The sequence below is a fragment of the Oryzias latipes genome, chromosome 6 (assembly GCF_053564925.1).
Source record: "Oryzias latipes strain Hd-rR chromosome 6, Olatipes_Hd-rR_3.1".
NCBI lineage: Eukaryota > Metazoa > Chordata > Actinopteri > Beloniformes > Adrianichthyidae > Oryzias > Oryzias latipes.
The window spans coordinates 28,195,838-28,216,604 of record NC_136242.1 but is presented as its reverse complement, the minus strand read 5'-3'; the positions used below and the strand labels follow the sequence as shown (position 1 = coordinate 28,216,604).

At 38.5% G+C, this 20,767-nt stretch overlaps 2 protein-coding genes across 3 annotated transcripts in view; one reads left to right on the top strand and one right to left on the bottom strand.

Moving 5' to 3' along the window:
- The window catches only part of sf3b3 (splicing factor 3b, subunit 3), a 32,833-nt gene extending 31,257 nt beyond the window's left edge, over window positions 1-1,576 (bottom strand). Inside the window, exons 1-2 of the mRNA XM_023955973.2 lie at window positions 1,285-1,576; window positions 573-712 (exon numbers count right to left, since the gene is read on the bottom strand). Coding sequence (XP_023811741.1) covers window positions 573-642 — 70 coding nt within the window. The 5' untranslated portion in view covers window positions 643-712; window positions 1,285-1,576. The remainder of the gene's footprint in view (window positions 1-572; window positions 713-1,284) is intronic.
- Window positions 1,413-20,767, top strand: part of st3gal2 (ST3 beta-galactoside alpha-2,3-sialyltransferase 2) — a 61,335-nt gene continuing 41,980 nt past the window's right edge. The window contains exons 1-2 of one of the 2 annotated variants that reach the window (XM_078948175.1): window positions 1,413-1,487; window positions 2,307-2,441. The gene's annotated coding sequence lies outside the window, so the exon portion shown is untranslated. Of the gene's footprint in view, window positions 1,488-2,015; window positions 2,442-20,767 lie in introns of those variants that run through there. The other variant, XM_023955375.2, reaches the window with a different exon arrangement.

The following is a 20,767-nucleotide window of genomic DNA, read 5'->3' as shown; positions in this document are numbered from 1 at the left end:
CTCTTATCCAAGAGGCATTGTCAATTCTGAATTGGCTGTAAAAGAGCTGGTATAGATGCGCTCATGGGGGAGGAGTTTCAGGTCTGACTCCTCCCCCATGAGCGCATATATACCAGCTCTTTTACCCGCCCCTAAACCTACTACTATAATTTGACAAATGAATTTATTTAGGACAATGAAGGAAAAAAAATAACTTATGTCTTTGTTTTCATGTAGATGCCAAGTTAAGGTCTACTTAAGGTAGATTTGGAGAAGAAATGGTTTAATGGATATTTGCATCAATAGGCATCAAAGGATTAAGGGGAGAATGGCACATTTTGGAGTGAAGAAAGGAGTTTATGGTCTGCAACTATAGTACCTACATACTACTACAAGCTTTTCCCAGTAGCATTTTTGTCTGCTACCAATTCCCAATTATTTGAATAAAGAAATACTCAGAAATGCAATTTAAAGCTTAATTTTCTTAGTGTAAGTCCAGCATGGAAAGAACGTATTAAAACACAGCTTTCATTGGTGTGGGTCTTGAGTGACAAAAGCAGTGGAAGGCCGTCATAGTACCGCTAGAAGCTCACCTGAGAAGTTTCCATGGATGGCATGGCTGATGCCGGTAGCGCGCTGCAGGGTGATGTTGTACAGAAACATGATTGCTGGTCAGTTGTTTCTACACAACGACCTTCTGGAGCGGCTAACTGAACCTTAGCCCGGGTGAAAGCTACAGGAAAAAAATTAAAAAGTATATTTACCAACTCTGCACAAAGATGTGACAAGTGACACGCAAACTAAGCAACTTTTAGTATCAGGCACGTAAAATGTCAGGGAAAAGACGCACGTTGAACTTGGTGAAACAGATCAAACTTAAACAATTGTCTAAATACAACAAGAAATAAACACTGAAGTATGGGATTTGAGGACGGGAAGGGGTTATATTTTGTTTACACACTTCACAGCAACTGCCAACATTAGCTAGCTATTTTGTAATAGCATTAGGCTTTACCTTTTTAGCATTTTACACAATATGTTATTTAACGACCACGAGACTGTGGCGTATACAACTCGAGCATTGCTGTTGCGATATCCCAAAAAAGGTTTAAAGGGAAAAAAATTAATATGAAAGGAGTCATTATTCAGTCTGCTAGCTTGGGGGAGCCTATTCATTCAAGGCGCCACTTTTACCGATGAATCTACAGCTGTGCAGCTTTTTCACCGATATTTTTTACACATTAAAAAAAATATAAAGCTCAACAAGTTGAACGGTGATGCAGATTTGTAAATTGAAACTTTTACCAGTGGGCTCAAAGAGATGATTCAGATTCCAAAGAGATTTAACTTCATGAAATAGAACGTTTTTCTTTAGCTCCGACGACAAGAAGCCGTTGGAGGGTCCTTCGCTTTGCGATACGTAATGGATATAGGTGGCCCGCCCGATGCCTGACAAGAATCAAGAGCTGTTGATGAGTTAAACGTCCACGAGGTGTCGACAAAGACCAGTGAGTCTAAAATACCACGAATAGCTTAAAACTCAAGTATGGTGAAGCGTGAAAAAAACGTACAAATGTTAAATTTAAAAGGGTGGAAATAGGACAAATGCAATATTTAGAAACGAATGGACATTTGTTGAGCAGCGCATTTGAAACCAATGTTACAATTATTTATTTTAGCTGTTTTTATTGTCTATGTTGCTACGTGTGCATGTTGCAGTGATAGATACATGGCTGTGATTCCTAAATGTATTTTTTTGATTTGACCAACATTTTGTTTATTTGAATAAGTGTGAAACGTATTTATTTTGGTCATGTTGTTTTTAAGTATTTCATTTTTGAGAGTTTTTATTCCACTACCAATCATACTATGACCGTCATTCATAATGAAAATTATTATAATAAGAATAATATCAATATTAATTATAATTACGGGCATTCAGGGAACCTACAGAGGGATATTTTGCATAATTTGTTGACAATACAAACATTAAATTATGAAAAGCTCAGACAGGAAGTTGTAGTTTTGGCTCGCGCAGATGAAAGTGGCAGCCGCCGGGCTCAGTGTGAATCTGCTCTCCCTTAAAGAAACCGAGCCGCGCCGCCTCTCGGTTTGTAGCAAAGGGTCGTCCCGACGAACGAACAGTCTCCAGTTGCCTCCCTCCCTCCCACCCTCCCACCCATTCCGTAATGCCTCCGTTTCCCCGTGTCTTTCTTAGCAGGCTTTAGCCTCATGAAACATTAGTTGTTGCGGGTTTAGCAGCCCTTGTCTCCTTCACCCAAGGGTTATTGAAATTCCTCAGCTTGTTTTTCCCCGGAAACATTCAGCCATTTAGATTCAGACGGCGTGACTGCACGCTGGGAGCGCGCCGTTAGACGCCCGAAGAGCAGCATCAGCAGCAGCAGCAGCATCAGCGCACGAGGAGCGGCTGGAGGACGCTCGTGCCCCGCCAGTGCATCGAGGTGAGTCCCCCCCCGCGATAAGGGCATCTTTAAACCAGACAAAGCGTCGAGGTGGCTCATTCTGAGGGGTGATGATGAAGGTGCATCCCTCTTCCTCTGGCGTCAGCCGCTGATGTCGAAGGCCATCGTCCTGCATGTGCATCTCAGAATAAAGTGGCTTCAAACATGGACTACTTCCATTTGATTTCTGCCACCGGTTGGATCTTTCCAGGGTAAAAATGCAAAAACAGGCCGGTTGAGAGGACGCTTTAGGTCTGTTTCTACGTTTGAGCAGAAAACATGCTGCTAAAGCCTAAACGTGGACCATTTAGTATGGGGCATTTTCAAATCACAGCTCCTCATAGAGACTCTGCTCACTTTATGCCCTCTTAACTCCTCATCTTCCTCCATCCATCCGTCTTTGAGCCTTTTAGAAACCTCTTTTCTGCTCTTTTACTCTTGAAATATGTCTGCCCCTGTCCCCCCTTCTCCACATCTCCCATATCTCAACCTCTTTTCATCCCTGTTTGTCTTTTTTCTCCCCCTCTCCCTCCATCCATTGATTTGCCTGGTGGCGTTGCTAAGAGACAACAGCGGTGCAAGTGCTATCAAGAAAAATGGGGTGCATGCAGGGGCAGATGCACCTGAAAAAGCAGCCCGTCTTAAGACTGAAATGGGGTTAATCTGCTCTGCTGGTCGTGAGCGCTGCTCATGACTGCATGAAGGTAGACTTACTTCCCAACTGTGGAGTGGTTTCAGCAGAAACAGGGCTTGGTTCGTGTCCGTGAAGGTTTAGAGGGCATGCAGAATGGATCTTTTGTCCTTCCAGACACTGTAACACAAAACAAGTACAGCGCAGCAGGGCTGTCTTTTAGTGCTGGCTTGACAGAACCTGAACCTCCACAGTGGGACAAAAGGCACCACAGTGACAGCTGCCAGCGCTCTTTGTTGAGACAGGTTTTGTACACGCTCCTCGGAAAGGCTGATAGTTTGAGAGGAATTTGACACAGCTTGGCCACAAAATAGACCATCCAGATGAGTTTAAGCTAAGAATTGGAGCGGGGGACGTTAGACGAGGAGGGGCTGGAGGTCTGTTTGCAGCGTGACAGCTGCATGGACGTCTTCCAGAACGACACATTTTTACAGCTTTCTTCTGGATAGCTGGCAAAAGTTGGGGACGAGCGTGTGCTTGCACTGTAGATTTATATGTGGCCATTTTATCGTCTGTAAATGTGCAGCTTTGGTCAGAGACCTTTGAGGAAGCAATAAGTGCCATTCGACTTCTGGAAAAACAATGCCTCTGCCTGATACAATAGAAAGTCCATGTAAACCAGGATCAGATATTTGTCTGAGATCTAGCCTTTAGTGGTCTCTGGGTGCATGAATCAATCACACCGACTGTTTACAATAACATAAGATTCGCTCTGTAAATTTTCATTCAAAATTTACGATGAAGGTTTCAAGAAGTTTTTAGCTTCAACACATGGTTTAAAACAAACCTAATGAGAGTTATGACACATAATTGTGAAAACTCTTTTGGAATAATTCCTTGGAACTATGTTAATAGTTTAGTGGAAGTTCAACTGATCTTTTAAATACATTTTCCCATTTTTTGTACACCTTTAATCTTTGTTATAAAACATAAAACTTGTTTGTTCTCAGTTCTTTTTAGTAAAAAAAAAAAAAAAAAAGGACAAAATGTACCACTTTGAATTGAGTTTAGTACTGTTTCCAGTTTAAATTGCAATGAACGGCATAAAGTTTTGTGGAAAAATGAGAACATTATCAATAAAAACTACTGGAGAAGCGAGAGCTGAGCACAGAAGATCAAATCATAAGTTAAAAGTAAAGTTATAAAACTCTGTGAACAAGTAGCTGAGACATTTTGGGAAAAAGAAACGAGGGTTACAACTCAAAAATACTTCCACTATGGAAGGTTTAATTGTTTTCAGGACTTTCTCTTTTTGCGCATTTTAATCTAAGTTCATCCCTAGAGAGTACCGCTTCTCTAAAATCCCCATCAATTCTTTTATTTTTTGACGATAAAACATACGGCAATTTTTGAAGGTGTTCAAGAAAGATTTTAAACCTTTTTCTTAGCTCACCTAAATTCTAAGCTCTGAACAGATTTTTTTCATCTATGTTAGTTTCCATGGTGATTTAGCAACTTCAGACAACTAACTTTGGCTCCAAATCCGTTCTAACACAGTTAGTAAATATTTTTTTACTTAAATGCAAATAATTTGTTCTTTTTAGGGGATTTGTCTTTTTTTGTTTTGGTAATTGTTCATAAGTTGTTGCACCTGTATGGAATTGAGATTTCTTTTGTGAAATGTGAAGAAATGATTGTTCAAAATGACCCAAACAATAGTTGAATGTGTCCTGCCTGGACTCTTCAGTAACACCCAGACGTTCTGTGTCTGGAAGACCAATAAAAATCACCCCGACTCTTCACTTCCTGAGAATAATCCAAAGGCTTACACTTAAGCAGGGATGTAGAGCTCAGTGCAGCTTTGCAGTCTGTGTTCAGAATCAGTGAAACCCGTTAACAAAAGCTTGTTTTGAGGTTCAACCAGCAGAGAACAACAACCTCCTTAATGACACGACACTGCGGCGAGTTCTGCAGCCACCACTAGGTTTTTCTTTACCACAGAATCTGTAGAAGGAAAATGTTGCATAATTCTCTGCTTTTGAAAAAGAATTCAATTCAGCTTCAGCAAAGCAGGCCAATATAATGACAAAGAAGCCAGAGTTATATTTATCTGACTTGGTACTTAATGTCTTTATCAAGGTAGTTTGTAGCTTTTTTTAATCAGTACTTTTTGACTTTTTTATTTAGTAAAGGACACACATCAACTTGTTCGACTTTATTGCTGCAAATCTGTTCTCAGTGAATTTTAATTAAGAGGGAAAAGTAACCCAAAATCCAGCCTTTAATCTGCTCACAGTAGAGTCCTCATGATGGCTTTAAAAACTTCATCAGCATTCAGCTTCTTTTTTAGTCCTTTCACATCTCCTGCAGGCCAAAATGACCTTTTTTTGTCACCTATTATTTAATGAATGCTTGCAACAAACCATGTAAAGATGTTTTTGTCATATCCTCCTCTGAAACCTCTGAAAAGGGGATTTCTGAGGCATAGCAGAGGAGTCTGCAGAACTGCAGCCCTCAACAAATCACAGAAACCCCCAATTTAGAAATTAAACAGATGTAAACAGATGAAGCAATTTCATAAATATTTAGTTCTGTTTAATATTTAATCTTTTCTCTTTTTTTGCACACAAGCAGACATGAAAACATACAGGAGCAGTTAATAACTGAGATTCATGGATAAGTCCACAAATTTCAGTAAGTTACACATTTTTCATCTTTATGATGACTGATTATCCATAAAAACCATGAACAGAAATTGGGATGTGAAAGAAGAAAAAGCCATTTTAGTGTAATTTAATTTAAGAGTAAAGTGGAGCGCACGTCTGCAGCACTAAATCCCCAAACTACATTTCATGTCGGAGCGATATTTGACAGCTTCTTTTACAAGATCCCGTCACTTTTAGGGAGGCAGGCAAATAAAAAGAGCCATGTACGTAATTGTGTCACAGCAGAGAACACAGAAAGAAAAATCTGCACTCAGGATGCTCTCAAAGAAACCCGCTTGACGCCTAAGTCATCTTATTACCCATTAGATCTCTATAAGTCGCTTAAAAAGGAACTTAAATGACACAAATGTGGATGTTTGACACTTTTCCAAATCAAATCAAGTCAGGAAATCACAACAGGAAGGCTTTAGCTGACTAACTAAGCAGAGAGTCAAGTGGTTGTTAATAGGCTTCTTATCTTTGAACCATGTACACACACACACACACACACACACACACACACACACACACACACACACACACACTCAGACTTTGTTATACACCTGTTGCATTCTCTGAGTACCAAGACTGGATTAGAAATCCCTTCTTTTAAATCTCAAGAGCTCAGGATCTGCCAAGCATGTCAGCCCAAACTTTGTCTGTGTTCACATTTAGGAAGGTTTGAGGAATTTTAATTGGAATTCAGCATCATTTTAAGTCAAAGTTGGGTTTAATTATAGATTTTTTGTTTGTTTTTTTACTGTCAAGACTAGGGGTTTGAAATTGAAACCAGATTTCTTCACTTAAGTGTTAACTGTGTTTTCAAGCAGGTAAAAGAGCAGAGCCACAGACAGAGTAAGGATCTAAAAAAGTTCTCTGGTGTTGGCCTGTCGTCAGCCTCGTCATATGAGGATGACTCCGTGTTGTCTTGCTAATAGAGAGAATCAACACATGGGTGTTCGTGCACGGGCACAAGGTCAAACACGCTCGCCTGATCCTATTATTTTAAACTGCTTAGGGTAACTTTATTTCCTGCCATCTAGAATGAAAGGTACACACGCTCCATTTAATCACTTTAAACACGTTTAACAGATGTATTCAATTGGTACTAAATCACCTGTGTTGAATATGGCCGAGTTAAATGTAAGGATCACTTGATTATTTTGTCTTTGAAAATACAAAGTTGATTCATCAAATCCACAGATCAACATTTCATTGAAAGCAATTTCCTGTATTTTTAATGTTGTAAACAGCTTTTATTACTGTAAATTATAAGAATTGATACATTTCTTACCTTTCAAAGCCAAATTTGGGTTTGAAATAAAAATAGAAAAAATGATGTTGATTCGCTGTGGCGATCCCTAAAGGGATAAGCCTTGTGGTGAACAACAACATAATAGCACACACCCATTAATACAATTTTGAACTTAATTAGGGTAAACATGGCTTTTAGGAGAAGTGTTTCAGGTACAAATTCATCCATCCATTTTTAGAACCAAGTGCGAAGGCGGGGGTACACCCTGAACAGGACACCAGTCTTTTCCAGGGCCACACAACCACACACTCACGCTCACATGCACACCTAAGAACAATTTAGGTTCACCAATTAACCCATGAATCATGTTTTTGGACTGTAGGAAGAAATTGGAGCGCCCAAGAAAAAGGCAAACATGCAAACTCCACACAGACAGGGCCTTCCCACTGTGAGGCCAGAGCCTTAACCACTGCACCACCGTGGATTTGTCAGCTCTGCATATGAGATTGTTGCATGAGAACAGGGGTGAATCATCAGCCTCTGTCATTCATGTACTCCAAGCAACTTCCTCTCAAATAACATCCTGATGATGAGCCCATGTCTTCTGCTCCCAGTCGGAATTTTTCAAACAAAAATGCCATTGATCCCCCTCAGATGTACTAAAGAGCAGCTAAAAAAGTGACATATTTAGAAAGTTCAGACCTAGAAGGCAAAGGATTGTGTTCTGTTTCGTGGAACTACTGCAGAAGCAGCAGGTTATATCTGCTCTGAGACACTCAATTTTAACAACGGAGTAGATTATCTTTGTTTTTTGATTAGACGTTGGCTGTGGCCGGACTCTGAAGCCTTCTTCAATTTCAACTAATTACCTCATCAGGAAAAGCTTCAAATTGGTTAGTATGAAACCCGGAAAGCCTGCAGGCAGAGATCTGCTAACCCTTGTGCTATCCTAGGCACATTAACATTGGGAGTTGGGTCATCTAGACCCACTAGACAGTGCGCTAAACCCTTTTTTTCCAATGATTTGTGATCTTCACTGGTGTCCATGGATTACTTGAAATCCTCTTCCCCTTTATCCACCTGTGTCATGCTAGGGAGAACACGTCAATACTCATCTGGACCCCATAGGATAGCACAAGGGTTAAAGCTGCAGAGGCCATAACATCTTCTGTTCTCTTTCTTACCATCTCTGCTGCTCTGTAGGAACCTCAGACTGGCTAACACATGGCCAGAGGTGGAGAGAGTATCAGAAATGTTACTTAATGAAGAGTAGCATAACTTCAATAATAATACTTTAGTAGTAATAGTCTTTTAAAGAATGACTCAAAAGTGAAAACTAGCTGATTTAAAATGACTCATATCTACAGGTCTGACTTACATTGAGGCAAACAAAAATGAAGTTAATGTTCAAATTTAAGTTTTTCCAGGTGCTACAATTTATTTTTTAATGTATTAAAAAATAAATTCTCTTGGGTATTCTATTTATATAGAGTAATGTTAACTTTTTTGTGTTAAATGTTTTATTTGCTGCTTTACAAACCCTAGTAACAGCAAGTTTGGGATTTGTCTCTAAGATGTTAAAATAGTTCAGCGTCTCAAACATACTGACGTTTGTTGCAGAACCGCTGATACGTTGGTTGTTTAGTCAAAGCTGAACAATTTTAACAAGAACTTTAAAACCGGCAAATGTTCATAATTTTAATACTGTTATTTAAAAATATAGATGTTGTGCAGATATTATTGCGCATCCCTAAAATAAATGGTACAAATGTTGCAAAATAAAATCAGGCGGCAGTAAAGGATCATCTAAAGTATAGTTTGACCAAACCATTACTTACGTACAGTCCTTTAAATCAGTACAATTACTAGACTAGATGGGCTGAGTTTTTATATTTTTTGAAGAAAAAGAAGAAGAAATTGTAGAAAGGAAAAGGTCCTTTATAAATTTTTTGGAACAGAGTAGCAAACGGTACCAGTGACTCCAAAATTATGACTATGAATTATGCTAGTAAAAAACCGTTCCTTCCTCTGATTTTCACCTGAATGAACAGGTGACGATACAAATAGATTTTTTTATTGTAGCTGTTATGACGTAAAAAAAATGAGAGAAAAAAATCAAGGTGACTCGAATCAGACAAAAATTTTTTGACAATTAAAAATCGTATTCGACTGTTATTACAAATGAATTCACAAAAAAAGTTATTGTTGTTCGCCTTTCGGCACATCACTTTAGGGGTCGCCACAGCGAATCAACTTTCACTGATCTGCACAGGTGGTTTGGCTGAGATTTTTATGGCTGCCTTTTATCCGGGCTAGGGACCGGCACAGGGAAACCCAGACATGGCCCCGCTTGTGGTTACATAGTTTAGGCAGTGGCACGAAGGGTCTTGCCCAAGGACCCACACAGGATTCTGGGAAACAAACCCTGGTTTTCTATGCGTCATAATAAACCTTGTAAAAGGAAACAACAGAATTCATTCATTATCTATAATTTATATTTACTTTTGCTAAAACGCACCATATTATGTTTAATTATTTTCCCTTCTCTATGTATTAAATTTGTTTATTTTTTCCTCAAAGTTGCATTATGGATATATTTTTTCCCAAGAGATTTTCGAGTTTTTGAGAACCTTATTTTAAACTTCTACCCTCATTAAATGTGCAGCATTTATTAAACTGAAACCATTAATCCACTTTCAGAACCTGCTCAATCCCTTTTGGGGTCGCACAGTTGCTGGAGCCTATCCCAGCTTCTGTTGGGCGAAGCAGGGCAATTAATGGCAGCCATGAAATGCCATAGTTGTCTTGAATGTTGTGTAACCCTTGTGCTATCCTAGGCACTTTAACATTGGGAGTTGGGTCATCTAGACCCCACAAGACAGTGGGCTGAACCTTTTTTCTTCAATGATTTGTGATTTTCACTGGTGTCCATGGATTACATGAAAACCTCTTCACCTTTATCCACCATGCTAACATGTCAATGTAAGGATCGGGTCATCTGGACCCCATAGGATAGCACAAGGGAGTGGTGTACAACTGTAAATCTTGAAATTTCATTTAAGCTGTTTTGTTTAACATTTAGGAGGGAAAAACTTAAGATTAAACCGCACAGTCGTCATGAGAAATTAATTCGTCCACACGGGATTTTTTTTTGTTTTTTTGTGACATATAGAAATGATACTAATATGCAACATTGGGCTATGTAGATTGCAAATGCAAAACTAAGGCTGCTTGTGAAAAAGTTCTAGGGTAAGGAATCCATTAATGCTGCAGCAAGATGCTGCATATTTAACAGTAAATCAGTCTGTAGTGGAGAGTTCAGTTATATATGCAGGCATTTCTTTTTCAGGAGAGCAGCATCAGAGCCAAAGAGGTTTATGGAGAAGGCTGCTTCTGTACTGCAGACACAGCAAAGAACATCATTATGCCAAATATAATCACAAACTCGGCACTCTCTGCACAATGTTTTGTTAAAGAAATGTTTTTGGTTGAATAACATCAACTTAGAGGTAAACTTGGCATTTTGTCTGTCTTTTAAATTTCTTATATTTCTGAATAAACCTTTATTAGCCCCATCATGAACAGATATTGGAGGTTTCCTTTCTTTGAGCTTGTTTTGAACGGCCGTCTCCTGCTGTTTTAAGGCTTCTTATCCAAATCTGATATGTTTTGATAAAAAATTACTCTTTTTTAAGCATTATATAGTTGGAGTGCTACTTCTAAGCAGCCCAGCGGGCACATGTATGAATTTCCCCTGCATGAATATTGAGCCCTGCTGCGTGCTGCTGTTCTGCTCCGCCCCCGACCTGCTTTGGTTATGACAGTCTGAAATTTTCCAACATTTCATACTGGACTGTTTGATTTTCCTTTAGAGGTATCATTCAAAAGATGGAAAATAGGTCTTGGATGGTAGAAGGATGTTTAGTCAAAAACAAATATTTAAAGCAATATTTCTTGGATCCAAAATGTCTACAGCTGTCTGCAACATTCCTCCGTCCTAAACAAGAGCAGAAAAGACTGCAGCTGACATGATCGGTTATCTGACAGACTTCCCGTGGGACTTGGAGAAGATCATTCTCTTGCGTGGAGATGCATGGCTGCACTGTGACTTGAAAAGCAAAATGGAGATTATTGATTTCCGCTAAAATTCTTGACATATTGACATGTCACTCAGCACCCAGTGGCTCATTGTCTGCATGCTGTACTGAGCAACACCTACTATGTCCTGGCTTTTGCTCTAAATGGGGCTGCAGATAGACTCAGAGATCCAATCAGCTCATTGGCCATTTGGGGGCGCCGTTCTCTCAGGATGATTAGACCTGATGTAGATTTTCCACCCTCACCTGTTTGTCTGACAGCTGCATGAGTCTTTTATCGCTACCATTTAGAGCTTTAAGCTGCTGCATCCTGTAGCCGACAGACACCCTGTTTCAGAACAGTTAAATCATCTCTGCTGTGAAAACAGGTGAACTCAGTCAATTAGGAAGCTGCCACGGATCTCTGTGTCGCCCTAAACAGAAGATTCGTGTTTATGTGATGTTAACCAGGAGCTGCTGGCTCTGCTCCTTGAGTTTAAAAGGAGCTTCGTTTCTTTTTTCTGGTTATTTTGGAGCGTGGCTCCTACAGGAGGGATTCTTATGTCTGTCAAGTGTTGAGCTCACCTGTCTTCTAGAAATCTTCTCATTTCTTTGCCTTTTATATTTTGGAGCATGAATGAGCAACGGGGAGGGGCTGTGAGCCCCAGCCAGGCATCCCTCCTGCTCTTCTTTCATGCAATTTCTAGAACAGAGTTAATTGAATCCTGTCCGAAATCACAGAGGCCGAACTCTCTGAAGCACCACCTGCTTTGAATTAAGGATGCTCCCATTATAGCACTGCTGCTGATGTGAACGTTAGGAGTGCAGTGTTACAAACGGCCTTTCTTTGTTTTTGCTGATCAGGTTTTTACCAGCAGATGACGTATCGTTCTGAAAGACAGAACCTTTTGCCTATTTTTAGTAAAAGAAAATTTAATTAGAAGCTAGTTGTATTGTAACACTTGTTTTTTCTCATGAAATCCCCCATTTGTCTTAAAAAGCCTCAGTGATTTTGTATTTTGTTTTGAGTTTTTTTTAATGGCATCATATATGGAGAACAAATGTTTTTATTTGTGTTTCTAAGCTTGAGCAAATAAAAGAGAGGACACAATAGGTCCATCCAACTCTTAAGCACATTTAGGCTGTCTGCAAATACAAGTTGTTCTTAACCTTCATAAAGAAATTCTTCAGTTTTGAACATTGTTTGTAGAAAATGGCGTCAACCAAAGAAGTCAATTCAGTCGCCTATTTCCCATGATAAGGATGCCGCCACATTGTAGCCTAATTAATATTGTCAGTGAGCAGTGGTTGGGTCTGAGTGAGTATTTCTACGGCAGCCAATCAGGACTGTAGATGAGAACCAAATCAAGTGAGTATGATGTCACCCATAGAAAATGGTTTACTTCCAGCTCCAACAAAATGAAGTCAATCAGACGCCATGTTTTTGCGATACAAACATTGCCACGTTGGACCCAGATTTTATGGCAACCACTCTCACCAATCAGGAGTGAGCTTTTTGGAAAGGCCACACCCCTACCTTTGGAAGCTGGCTTGGGAGAATCCATCAGCCAAACCTTTTTAATGCTTGATGTGAGACCACATTGAGGCATCCGATTGACAACATGTGAAAGAATACAGAGCAAGAATTATTATTCTGACAAATAGAATGAGTAACAGCTGTTTCTTTCTCTCTAGAAGTCTATTGGCTTCTTGGAGCCAGCAGTCAGATTGATGCATTGATTCACTCAGTCCAGTTCTCTCATCCAGTCAATGGTTTAAACAAGAATGGACAAGCGGCTGTAAGGAGATGTGCGTACCTGTTTTTAAATTATCTTTTTGTTTGTTGGGGTTTTTAATATAGCCAGAGTATTTCTTCCATGTCCAGTAGTCTAAGCTGCTCCAATTTAGATTTGGAATAAATTCTTAAAATTTGTGCATCTATGCATCCCTATGCATCTAAAACAAAATTAAGCACATGGAACAGTTGTCTACGCTTTTTTCATTTATGAAACATTAGCATTAAGAAACTTAACTTTTTCTCGCTCATCTCTGTAGACTGAACAAATTTAAAAGTATCTGTACGATAACATTTAACAAAGTTTTGAGTCAAGAAATGACAGAAACCAACATGTTTTCAACAAATGTAGATTTGCTTTCTTTTTTTTGTTGGGTAAATCTAAACACTTCCTCTGGTTTTATTGCCAGTGCAAGCTTATAAAATACTCTGTGCCACAAAGTGAGGTCATGAAGTTTTAAAAAGACACTCAACTGCACCATGGGAATGGAAAGAACCAGTGCATTTTGGAGCACGACCCACATATGAAAGATGAAAACCAGGTTATTCTGAGCTCTGCTTTATGATTTTCTTTCATCTTTTTAGGAAAGTGTAAACAATTTAACAGTTCAGGAAAGGTAGATATCTAACAGCTTCCTGTCTAATCCGGCTTTAGGCCAACTGTCTCTTCAGCATTAAAAAAAGGGTTTGGATATTTGGAATATGGGGTAATTGGTGGGCAGCTGTGGTGTCGATCTCCAGCATGTAAGCAGCAGATGTTTTGACAAACATGGCCTCTGACTTGTATGCTGAATGTGGTTTGAGCCACCATGAGGAGCCTGCAGGGACAAAACGGTGAAGATCCAGTGACGTTACGGATTTGTTCCTCATTAAAAATCAAAAAGTGTGGTTTCAATTATTACTGTGTTTGACTTAAGGAAGTGTTTTTTGCCCCCATTGATTCGGCTTTATTTCTTTACAAAATAAGAGCAAAACTGCAATCCACACAGTAATGTACCTTCAAGTGCATTAAAAATGGAGACTTTTTGCTGCCTGTATATTTGGCAGACTGGCACATTTTTAAAAGTAATAGGTTTCTTTCAGGCTTGTCACTGCTAGAGCACAGTGTCATCCAACACCCAGCCAGCAAAGGGTATATATGGAGTTTGCATCAAAGGCTGAATTCCAAAGTGGTGTCATCTGTGCCTGCCTGAATGTGGATAGATGGGCTCTGCAGCGGCAGCATCTGGCACCGGGCCTCAGGACGAAGGACTGTCCTGCTGCTTCCTTTATTCTTCTTCTGGGCTCTCATAGCACTAAAGCAATTGAAAAGACAAAAAGATGACCGGGGGGGGGAGGCACCAAGTTGGAATGCTTTTTTAATTTCTTTTTACGTGTGCGCTCTTGATCCAGTCTTGAATTTAAAATATGCTGCACAACAGAAATCAACACATATGTTTATATTTGTGTGCGTTTGTTGAACTATTAACGCTGTTTGCCAAAAGGCAGTTAATCCCTCATTTAATCCATGCTTTGATTTGGATAGGGAGATTATCAACCTACACAATTGACAAAAAATGCTCCAATAATAATAATATTTTAATTTTCTTTGCACTCATTAAATCATATATATGACCCGAAACACAAAAGTGTGTATCATGTAAACAAATGAATCCAAGACCCACTCCAGTCACCTTTTGATCTATTGTTAAAGTGTTCCCAGTGGTCTTTTAATTATGATGATCTTTTTAGCTCAAATAAAGAAAACCCGTGTTTTCTAGTTTCTGCAGAGCAGAAGAAGTTCTTTATAGAAATTTGCCTCTGAGTTTTCTACGACACAAATACAATCTTTTCCAAACAACCTTTTTTCATCTGCTCCAGATTCACCCCTGTTTGAATAAAAAGATAGTCAGAAATGCAATTTTAACCATAACTTTCTTAGTACTGTATGTGTCCTTAATCATCAGAAAAAAGGGCACAAGAACATGTGAAAACCACCAAAAACGTGCTATATTTTATTGGAGTGGACCTTGATGATATAACACATATATAGCACTAAAACTGTTTTCTCTTTTATTTTTCCCTTGTCAAGAAGACTTAGAAAACCTGAAAAAAAAAAACAGAATTAACTTGCAGCGTTGTTATGAGCAAACAAGCCTCTAGATAAAGTGAAATTGATGGGTTTTTGTTGCAGCACCTTATTGGACTCCCTCACATTTACATTCAGTCATGTATGAGATCATTTCATCCAATAATGACCCCTTTTCACACATGAAAACAGGCCAGTTTTGACCCGAACACAATATAAGGGTTAAAGCTCTCACAGCTGCTAAATTAAGCATTACAGGAGATGCATCTTCAATTGGTCAAAAGATGCTCTGCTGTACCAGCCTCAAACAATCCAAAGAAACCTCAAACAATCCAAAGAAACGTATTTTTTTCACTTCATTAAAATCGAAAACAATATTGGTTTTAGTGAATTCCAATCTTTCCAACCTTTTTAGTTTTTATTTAGCTTATCTGTGTCAATTTACTACATTTCCATCCCAATCCAATCCCTCATGAAATTCAGTTGTCTGTTAACTTTCAGGGGAAGTTAGTTGGGCGAATTTAGTTAAAGTGAGTCGCTTGATGACATTCTGTCTCTGTTGCAGAAGCAAGTTCTGCAGTGTGAAACCAAACAGGTTAGCCTGAAAGAAAGGTATCCCACATTTCTCTAAGTAGATTAAAACCACAAATTCACCCAATCAAATCTGGAGTGAGTGATTAAAGGCAATAAGTGCAAAATGATTCATCTGTGGCTAAAGACACCTGCATGAATGAAGTATGGATGTATCAGTCAGTCGGAAGGGGACATTTAGATTTTTATGTACAGTAGTTTTCCAGGTATGATGGCAAATAATTCCCTTGAAAGATTTGTGAGCCAAAGTGAAAATAGGATGTGAATTTACTGTCTTTAAATAACCATAAGGTGAGGAAGATGAAGGTTGGGGAAAATTACATGACTCGTGTTGCTGAATTGTGTAAAAAAAAAAACTCAAATGCTGTAAAAACACATGTGGTGTCATAGTTCTGTTGGATTTCAACCTTTGTGCAAGAATTTATCTTTTGACTTTGCTGTTGAAAGTCTTCCACACTTTTGAGAAGAATAAAAAAGGCAGAAGTGAATGAGGACACGTGGAAAAAGGTAATTCAAAAATTGAGTAAATATAAAAAACAAAGTCAAACCATTCTTAAACATTTACAGTTTTTTAAAGACTACTCCAAATATCTTTTGATCTATTGTAAAAGATTGATCTATTGCACTGATTGTGCTGTTTTCAGTAGTTCCTTAGAAATTGTTCATTAGAAGTCTGTTTAACACCTACTGAACACACAGATTGGAGATCTGGAGGTAGCTTTAAAAGTGAAACAAGTCTCGCCCTGGTTGTGTTTGGGTTTCCAACCTCTGAGGACCTAAACTGCTTAAGAATAAAAGAGAGGGGGAAAAAAACACATTTTTGGTTGAAATAACTTTAGCACAGTTCACACTTGCTTTTAAGCTTATTTTCAAAGAAATTACTTACAGGCCAAACGGATAGTTATGCATTTAGGTCAGTCAGGAGGAAGAGGAGGGAGAATAGTGTTGGAGGACGGTAGAGGAAAGCTCAGCTTCAAAAGAGGAAGAGAGTGGTCAAACCAATTATAATTATGTGGAAAGTTTTAGGGCACAGTAGGGGATGGTTATTGATCCCCGCTAACCAAAAAAGGCTGATAGAAATGGAAAAAAAGCAGTTCAGTCAGCTAATTGGAGTTAATGTTGTGGAGCAGACTCTTCCTGGCAGAACATGGGGAACCAGCTTTTGGACTGCTGTGAGCCGAGCCTGCAGCAAACAGGTCACAACCTTTAAACTCTGCTTTTAGCGACGCATTGCTTTTTGCAGTCTTGTGGGTGATGTGACACAGTTTCTGCAGTTTTGATGCCTGGCTTCATGGTGTAATCCTGTTGTGGATCTTGTTGGAGTGGAGCGTGTTACAATGTGGGGTTGCTCTTGTTTCTCTCTGCTGCTTGTTGAAAGAATCTAAATTTGGCTCCACCGGTTTTGGAAAAATCGCAGCAAAAACATACATAAACAGGATGTTGTTGAAATACATATGCACAGTAAAGCTTGTTTATCCTCTTTAATCCTCCTGGGGCCTATTTCCTTAAAATACACAGTAAAAGCAAGGCATTATATGCCCCAACAAAACGGGATTGGGAGAAAACTACGTGCATGCAATCACTGTGGTTTACAGGCTGGATTTTTTGCATACATGACTCCATATACCATGAAGGATCTGGAATCATTCAGCTTATTTGGGAAAAAGTGACGCTAAAAATGACAAAAGTGACTCAAACACTTTTTTTTTTTTTTTTACTTTTGGAAAATCAAATGTGAAGGAAAGTGTCAGTGAGGCAGCCATGGAGTGGGTGAGAAACCTACAGGTTAGACATTTTTGACAAAACTGTCAATAAAGCTCTTGTAGGAAGGAATAAATACTTGTAGGATTTGCTGCAGGTCTGCATTGCATTTGTCAAACTTGGCAGAATTCATTCCCTGCATGACAAAATACATAACATAGTGCTATGAGGCCTCTATCACTGCAGTAAAAAATACATTAGCATTTGGACAGTCACCAAGAGCTGTCTCCTACTGGAATTCATGCAAGTTTTATTAGTGTCATTTGCTGTTTCAGATGGTGCACAGCAGCCATATCTGACTGTGTTCTGGAGAGTTCAGCAAGCGGCTTCCCAGAAAACTTAAAATGGTCTCAAGTTAGATAAATGTGTAATATAAATAAATATATGTTCAGATTATTTTTTTCCATTTTAAGTTATTGGTACGTTTTTTAGGTTTAATGAACTGCTATGTTTTGTTTTTTAAATAAAAGGTAAACTAGTTAGTTTTTGATATTCAATATATTACTTACTAAAATCTTGTTTTGGCCGAAACAAATAACTGATATTTAAACCTTTGTTTAAACTCATTTACAATAATGTTGAAAGCCATTTTTTTAGGCCTTGACAGTATTCTCATCAGGCTGTAGAATGAGTGTTGAATGAGAGACATTTTTTTTGCTACTGTACTGTCTCCTTCATTGTTAATGGCTATTCAATTATTTACTTGTGTTTTATTTTTTTCTGTCTTATTTTGTTTTTTTTTTTCATTTTCCTTGTTTGCACTAATTAGCTGTTTATGCTGCTACTTTTGTAAGATTTCCGTTTTTAATAAATACAGTGTAGAGAAGAGAAGGTTTGTTTATTCTCAATCATTCAAAATAAGCTGCTAAAAGTTATATTTTAAAAAAGGATATCTGACTCCAGGTGTTGCACTTCATGTTATTTGACATTTCACAGTTTTACTTAGCCTAATGTATTGTTTTGATATATTTTAACCTTTGCTTTAACTCATTTACGATCCAACAATAGGTCAGAAACTTCAAACGGGTTAGCAGGTTAACTGCCTGACGTGTGTCATGGTGCACGACTAAAAGCTTGTTGAAGGCACAGTGATGCGTTCATTGACAGTCTGATTATTGGCTAAACTTTTCCTAATAGCAGATATTTTATGTAATTGTATGCAAGTGTCAGTTTCACTTCTAGAAGCTCATCTCATCCACAGCATTTGTTTAGCCAGTAGGCCTACTATCATTTTCTAGTCTTTTTTTTTTGCCTCTTATCAGACTGCAGTGTGTTGAACTCACTCGAAAATACATTTTTAAATACACACTTTTCCTGTTTTTTTTATTTTTTTATTTTTAGCAAAGATTATTTTTATTTTTGGTCAGTAAAATCCCTTTTTCACTTGCCCAGTTGAACTCTTTTTTACCAAGCTTTTGTTTTCCACTGAAACCTCAAGTTAACATGACTAGTATTTATAATACTTTTTATGGGTTTTATGGGATTCTCTTCCACACTAGATTTCGTTTGTACATCCGCTAATGCAAAAAAAAAAAAAAAATCACACCATTTGATTTGGTTGTGAAACAAACCAGCTGGAGAGGTCAGGCAGGAACAGCTGCCTTTGGCTGACACAAACATCTGACTAGGAAGAAGGAAACAGAATCAACAGGTAAAGCGTCTAATCTTGTTGTGATAAATGACAAGGTGACTGGTGGAAATAATGGTGCTCCGACAATGGCGGAAACTTTTTATAAATACTGAAAATGTGACGAGCTTCAAGGAAAAATGTGGAAAGCCACAGATAACTACTGTAATCTTAGTGTTTTAGGACTCATTGGAGGTTTTCTCTGTTGGCAGCTGACAAAATAGAACTCATTTATATAAATTATGGATTTTTATTTCTGAGGTTTTTTGTTAACAATTGGATTCCCTGCTGTAAGTATTTCCTCTGCTTCTCCTGTCAAGTATTCTTTCAGTGTCAGTGTTTCATCTCACTGTACATGATACAAACTAGAAGAAAGTCCAAGAAAACATATAAAGGAGGCCTATTTATGCAACTGATCTACTAACTTCTGTCTGATTTACCAAACTTTTTGTTTCATTTGTTAGCACCACATTTATACTGCCTGATTCAGATAAAGCAAGAAACAAACATAAGCGATACTGAAGGTTTTTCAAGGCAAGAAATAAAAAAATCAGACAATCTGATATTCCAAAACATTCAGAGTGACCAGCAGCTGCAGCAGATTCTCCAAGTAAATAATGGTAACATGCTCTCTCTGCTTAAAACTAAACATTCTGCCACTATATAAATATAGGATAATTTCTCGATTTATTTAATGAAGAAACAACCAAATCACAATTACCAGAGCATACTGTTCTGGAGTCAAATTGGCCCTGCTCTGCTCTATTCTGATGCATCCACTTGTAGACATATAGATCCATTAACATCTTCATTTTCCTCGTCTGAGTTGGCGTCTGGCTTAAAACTGTAGAGCTGGTTAGCTCCGATATTGATCACCATTTAAGCTGAACTGGTAATGTTGGGCTGGGGTGTGCAGGGCTGTTAGCTAGTGGGAGAGCGTGTAAACAAAGGGATGATGGGAAATTAGTGCAGGTTTACTCTCCGCCAACAGTCCCACCCAAAACTAAGAGAGGGAATTTCTATTGAACTACTGCCACTCTGCAGAATTTAGGTTTTAAAAAACGTCAGAGGTTTTAAAAAAAATTTCGGCTAAAAATGTAATGGTTTCAGTTTCTTTCCTTTGTGTTTGGTTCTTTGTTTCTGTATAGGTTTGAGTTAACTACCTGTTTTATTTTGTAGGGTTTCCTGTTTTGTTGTAGTAGTGAGTTTTACTTTGGGTCCCCAGCTGTCCTGATTGTGTCCACCTGTGTCTCGTTGTCTGTGTGTATTTAAGTGTTGTCTTTCCCTTCCTCATATGCTGGTCCATATTATGTTCCTCCCCTGTTTAGTGCTTTTCAAGTTTTGAGTTTTGGTTAGCCTGCTCAGCAGTGGTTTTTGTTTGTAGTTTGTGGACTTTATTAAATATCCTGCTTGCCTGGAACCTTCTGCCTCCTCTCCTCTCTGCGCTTGGGTACTTCCTACCTCTCCCGTAACAAAAACGGCATAATCATAATTAAAAGACCACTGGGAACACTTTGAAAATAGATCAAACAGTGATTGGAGTGGGTCTTTAAACCATTGAATTGAAATCTTCTTATTTCACTTTCAGTCTGCCAGAAGTTTATAATTTTGATTTAAAATTTGCAAACTTCCTTTGCATGCTATTGACATAAAAAGTCATCAGCAGGGTCATTGCTGTATGCTATCAACTGTTTTTGTTGCTCGGCCACCAACCGTGAACCGTTATTGCTAAAGATGCAAATTCCCATCTGGTGTTTTTCTCCTTTTTTCTTTTTTTTTTAGGCGACTGGAACTGTCAGTGTGTGGGGCCTTTGGGA